The 6000-nt window shown below is 49.3% G+C and overlaps 1 protein-coding gene across 1 annotated transcript in view; it reads left to right on the top strand.

Annotated features, from left to right (window-relative positions):
* Positions 1-2529: 2529 nt before the first annotated feature.
* EHD3 (EH domain containing 3) overlaps positions 2530-6000 on the top strand; it is a 29712-nt gene continuing 26241 nt past the window's right edge. The window contains exon 1 of the mRNA XM_056487007.1: positions 2530-3056. Within this exon, the coding sequence (XP_056342982.1) occupies positions 2830-3056 (227 nt within the window). The 5' untranslated portion in view covers positions 2530-2829. The remainder of the gene's footprint in view (positions 3057-6000) is intronic.

Raw genomic sequence — 6000 nt, 5'->3', positions numbered from 1 at the left:
TGACTTTCAGCAAAGTGGAAGTGAAGCTTTTCCAGCAAGCCTCTCTCTCCTGGTCAAGGCAAGCATCCAACTAAGTGACTGCCATCCCTGTTACCAAAATCAGGGACATGAGTGAGAAACTACAGAACTAAAAGTTAAACCAATCACATCTTTAAAGATAAAGACAATTTGTTTAGTAGAGGACTGTAGTAGACCCCACTATTATCAGATAGAGGTATGTTCTGAGTACTGCAGTAGAGTGGCTTCTCTGCAGGGCAGTCAAAGGAGAGTTTTTACATTTTAAAAATGTAAATTACTAAAAAAAGCCCAAACTTATTAAAGACTGGACCATAAGACCAAGCTCTCCACCAGAAAACCATCCATTAAAACACCTCTGATTAAGAAATGAAAATAAATTAATAATGAAAACAGATTAAAACTTTCAATTTGATTCTGACAGAACAAAAAACCTAACTATACTGTAAGCTTCCTTTCCTAATTTTACTTCTCTTTGTTTTTGGCAAGCTCTGTACCTCAAGGTAAAGATAGTTGTTGAGGAAGTCAGTCTCAAATGGCTAAGAAAACAGACTGAAAAATAAATAAAATTGTGCAATGTTTGTGAGATACCTACAGAAAGTCTATAAAGACTGTCAAGTTTCATTGTGATCTGCCCTGGATTTAATGAATCCATAGGAAAAGGATTCTCTTCATCCAAGGCAAAGATTTTTTTTTTTTTTTTTTTTTTTTTTTTTTTTTTTTAACTATTTGGCGGCCATCAGGCATGCATACTTATGATTAGTGAAATTTAATGATTAATAGCCTCACCTTGTAAATGGGGAACAACTGAGCTTCTGCCATACCTGTGGCAGTCAGCTGCTGCAGCCTTGCACAACAGAACCCTTGCTTTGCTCCCCATTCACTGCCTTCAGGAAGGGCACCAAGGTGGCCGGGGAGATTTACAATCAAAGGCTTCCTGGCCTGACCTCTGCTCAGCTCCGAGGATAACACAAGCAAGCACCAAAGAGACTCCATATATAGCTGTAGAAATGCCAAAGCACCATCAGAGGAGCACAACCCTTAAATGGCAGAACTATCTAGAAGATGAAAGCGAGTTTTTTCCTACAAAATGAGTAATTCTTGCCAAAACATGTTGAATTCTATGGGGCCTTTCATTTTCAGGAGTTTTCACTGGAAAGGAGTCATGGAATTCTTAAAGCCAAAAGTCTCTATTTATAAAACTAAAGAAATGAGGGAAATTGGTCTTAAGGAGGTTTCAAAACATCATTCCACTTTCAGCTCTAGGCATTGGCAGGAAAGCAGAGAAGTCTGATCCTCAGAAAATAGTCAGCCTGCTGTGTTCTTCCAGAAAAAGAAAACTGGTCCCTGGAGTCATTGCTTGCACCTCCTGGGTCAGGCCATTCCAGAGAGCATGAGTGCCTGGGATCACACAATGGGAACAAGGAAAGTGGCTCCTCCTGCAGAAGAAGGCATAGAAATGGACCTGGATTATTGTTCAGGCACACAGGGCCACAGAGTCTCCATGTGTCCCCCCATTCCTGTGGGGGGTAAAAAAAAAAAAAAAAAAGTTTTAATGCAGAGCTGCCTCTGCTTATGCAAGGTCTGGGCTCCACCCGGCTGGAAACAGCTGGAAAAGGGCAGGAACTGCCACACAGCAGGACCACTTCCAAAACTGCTCTTGCCACATTTTTCAGACCCATGGGATGGACTAAAGTGAAAAAGCCTTTAGGGGATATTTTAGGGGAAAAAAATCCTGCTTTATCCCAGCTGCGCAGTGGAGATGAGGAGAGCCTGGCAGTGGAGCTGATGGCCAGTCCCAAGGACATGCCGAGCCTCAGGCCACTCCTGGAAAACCTGTGCAGCTGTCCTGTCATCCCTCATTGCTGGAGGAATAAAGAATTTGGGACAATAGATAATTTTCCCGTCTCATCTGCTTGCATGGAGAACTCCTCCAGGCACAGCCAGAGCTGTGAGCCCCACAAAGTGTGGGGCAGCAGTGCAGCCCAGTCACTGGGCTGGGGAAAGAATAGTCCAAGAGACAACTGAGAGCACATCTCATCAATGTGTGTGAGCATCTCAAGGGGGCTGTCAATGGGATGGAGCCTGGCTCTTCTTCGCGGTGCCAAGCCACAGGACAAGAGGCAACGGACAGAATCTGATGCACAGGAAATTCTACTCGAGTATGAGGGAGGTTGGGCCAGATAACCCACTGTGGTCTCTTCCAACCTGACCCATTCTGCGATAGGTTGGAGACTCAGATGAGGCTGGCAGTGCTCAGCCGACACCCTCTCAGACTTGCACTCGCAGGGTTTATTTCAGGGGATATTTTTTTTAGCTCTATTTCGAAACGAGGCGAGAAAGGCAATAAAATGGCGGCCGGGTTGAAAATTCCCTCAACGGCCCCCAGGGGGAGCGGCGGGGCCCGGCCCTCCCCGTGCCCAACATGGCGGCGCCCGGAGCGGCTTCACCCGCCGAGGAGAACGGGCGGCGCCTGCCAGGAACGGCCGGCTTCCGGCGCCCGCCCCTTTCCTGAGGGCCGGGCCTCCGCGCCATGCCCACGCCGGGAGCCGGCGGCGTGAGGGGAGGCGGCGCCCGCCGGTGCCGCTGGGCCAGGGCTGCGCGGACGAGCCGCTCCCTCAGCCTCCCGCGGGGACGGCTTTCTGGCTGAGACCGCCGGCGCAGGTGGCGTGAGGGCGGGCGGCCCTCGCGGGTGGGCGCTGGAGCGGAGTGAGGCCCGCCCGGCCTGAGGGGGATGCGCGGGTAGCCCGCGCTCGCAGCCAGCCCAGCCCAGCCCCGCTGGTCGCCGCGGAGCTGGCGTCAGGAGGCCACAAGATGTTCAGCTGGCTGGGCACCGACGACCGTCGGCGGAAGGACCCGGAGGTGTTCCAGACGGTCAGCGACGGCCTGAAGAAGCTTTACAAGACCAAGCTGCTGCCGCTGGAAGAACACTACAAGTTCCACGAGTTCCACTCGCCCGCCCTGGAAGATGCCGACTTCGACAACAAGCCCATGGTGCTCCTCGTGGGGCAGTACTCCACTGGGAAGACCACCTTCATTAGGTAAAATCCTGCTGCCCCCCTCCCAGGCATGCCTGCACCCTCGTCGCCCGGGCAATGGGGTGGGGCAGAACGTGTCCCTGCTACCTCTGCCATGCCTTGATCCCCCTTCTGTCACCCCCTCAACAGCTTTTCATTGAAAAGTCGCCTCCACTCAGACGCGGAGCATTCCTTCGCAAGCACAGGGTGGTGTAAGATGTCCTATAAAACACCGACGTGGCAAAAAGTAGCCCAGGGCAGGGCTGAGGAGTGCAGGAGTGTGGAGGTGTGAGTCACTGGGGCCGTCCTGGCCGTCCAAAGTGCAAAGGCTTTGGGAAGCCTCGCGCGGGGCATCCCGTGCCTGTGCTGCCCGGGTTGACCCTTGTAGTCGTTCTTTTGAATTTGCTCTAGCTTTTGAGAGGTGAGGCAGCTTTAAAGGGGGTGCTTCGGTTTGCGGTGGTCACGGTTACACGCTTGCGTGTGTCTCTTTTTCTGCAGTGTTCCAGAGACAGCACTCAGAACCTACTTAGAGAAGCATGTGTGCCTGTACACAGAGAGACCTGCCCCTCCTCAGGGCTGCAGAAGTAAAGCCCTGTTTAAACTGTGTCCTGCTCGGCCGAGATGCTGGGAGCAGCAAGTTCCTTTCGAGTTACAATGAAGGAGGAGCTGCTAGCAGCTCTTTCATTTCGATGATGTGAAACTGTCGCAGAGAGGGTTAAACTTTTCCGGCTGGACTTGGTCGCAGGGATGGCTGTTCAGCCATGCTGTTCGTTCAACGTGCAGCAGCCTTTCCCTTGGGATCATAGCTGAAGCTGCGCTGTCCATGTTTCCTATGTGATTCATACGCTAAGCGTTAAATTCCAGCCTTTTTCTGGTGTGGCTGTGTTGAAATCTGTGGAATTACCCCAGTGTAGATCTGGACCCGAGCCACAGGCAGCCAGCCTTTTGTTCTACCAGTATTTCTTGGTGAAGGAGGGAACTGCAGGGAGTAGAGAGAGGTGAATCAAATTGACTGTACCTCTAAAGGAATGACCTTGAGAAATGCAGATTTTTTTTTTTTTAATGTGGTGTAATATTCCTGCTGCTAGATTTCCTGGTCAGGAGCCAAGAACAGAATACATTTCTGCTACCTTGGCATGTACCTGGCAAACAAAGTTTAAGAGTTAAAAGGCTTTTCTCATATGAGCAAGTCATGTGGATGGTGAAGGGGTGCAAAAAGACCCAGAGAAGCATTTTGCAGATGTTTGCAAAGGGAGTTACCCTAACGAAAAATAGAGAGGATAGCACAACTGCCTGATTCTACCCCAGATCTTTGTTCTCTGACAGGGTACCAAATCTGTTTGGAAAGCTTTTTCTGTCTTCTGGGTTACAGACACTCAGAGCCTGAACCTAAGGAATTGCTGAATTTTTGATAAAGCTGTCTAACTAAAGCATCTCTTCCTAATTCTTTTCTCTAGATTGCCAGCATCAGTGTTTCCCTGCAGTCTGACCTGCATGCTGTTAGCAGACTTCCTGTCTTTGCCCCTGTCTGTTCAGTGAAGTCCTTTCTCTGTAAGCCTTAGCTCATTCTGCAGGATGTTTTGGTGCCTAGAGCATGTTCCAGGCTGAAGAAGATTGAGTCTTTGCTCATGTGAAAAGGCAGCAACACCTCTTTGCTGTCAGCAAGTGGGTCTGAGCCTTTCTGACAACTGCTTTTCACTTGTGCCTTCTTCCAGTTTTCTCCAGGCACAGGACTGGGATGAGCGTTCACAGAGATGATGGTCAAGCAGAAAAAAAAAAGTGACCAGGAGCTTTGAGAGCTTCACAGGAGTGCCAAATGGACCCTCCAGAAAGGCAGAGTATTCTGTTTAAAATAGTTCTTAAGAGAGTGAAAGTTGAGAACTTTGGTAGAACCCCAGGGTCTCTAATGTAGGAGAAGTGTGAGAGTCTGTTACTCCAGTGTGTTCCCAGTCAAAGGCCAAACACCTCATGTTGCTCGTGACAGGCTTCCAGCGTGAGCTTGCAGGCCCTGCTCATTAAAGAGCTGGGATAAACACCAGATTAGCATCCAGAGTTATTGTGGGAAGGCAAGTGGGAGCTAAAGCTGAGAGCAGGGAGGAGTTAAAGGGGGCTGGGGGGAGGAAGTGGGAGGGTTGACAACCATTATGTCTTAGCAGTAGAGTGAAGCAAGAAACAGCCTCTGGACATTCTGTCCACAGTCTTGTCAGGATGGGGGATAATTAGGGTTATCCTTACATATCAATTCCACTCTTAAATTGCATCCTGCTTGTACTGCCATGCAATTTAGGGAGATGACTTAATGCTACTAAACAATCATGTGGAATGAACTCAGTCCCAGTTTACCTGGATCCCAGGATACCTTACCAAAAAAAAAAAAAAAAAAAAAAGACCCTTAGTCGCCTACCTAAGGAATGTCTGTCTTCCAAACATCTTTCCTTGTTTTGAGGAATCTGCAGAGAAACAAGAAAGAAATGCAAGGCTGTGAAGCACCTAAGCTGCAGCATCTTGCAGTGAGGCTGCTCTCTTGTCAGGAGCTGATGGCAGAAAAGGCAGTCAAGGTCAGCAGTGAGAAACGTTCCTAGAGGCTGAGCCAGGAAAGAGGGAGGTGAGCTGTGTGGGCCAAAACCAGTGAGGTGAGACTGAGTATGGCTTGTTTTCAGTGGAACCAGGCTGTTTCCTCTTCTACTTGCAGGGACACAGAACCAAGCCTTTCTGTGCTATGTGAAAGGTGTAGCATTGCTAATGCAGCTTTTCCATTCCTGCTGTATCATCTCTTTGTGCTCACTCCCATTTCTCTCCTCAGCAAACATTTGGCTGATGCTTTTCTACAGGGTTGGGGCTGAAAGTCAGTGCTGGTTAGGGCAAAGCAACACCTCTACCTGGGAATATCTGACAGCCACTGCAGGATCTCACTGGAGCCTGCCTTTATAATGTTATTGCTTTTTATGTTTCCTGTAAGAGGGTGGGA

The sequence above is a fragment of the Oenanthe melanoleuca genome, chromosome 3 (assembly GCF_029582105.1).
Source record: "Oenanthe melanoleuca isolate GR-GAL-2019-014 chromosome 3, OMel1.0, whole genome shotgun sequence".
Lineage (NCBI taxonomy): Eukaryota > Metazoa > Chordata > Aves > Passeriformes > Muscicapidae > Oenanthe > Oenanthe melanoleuca.
The sequence above is the reverse complement of the archived record's forward strand: the minus strand, read 5'-3'. Positions and strand labels throughout refer to the sequence as shown.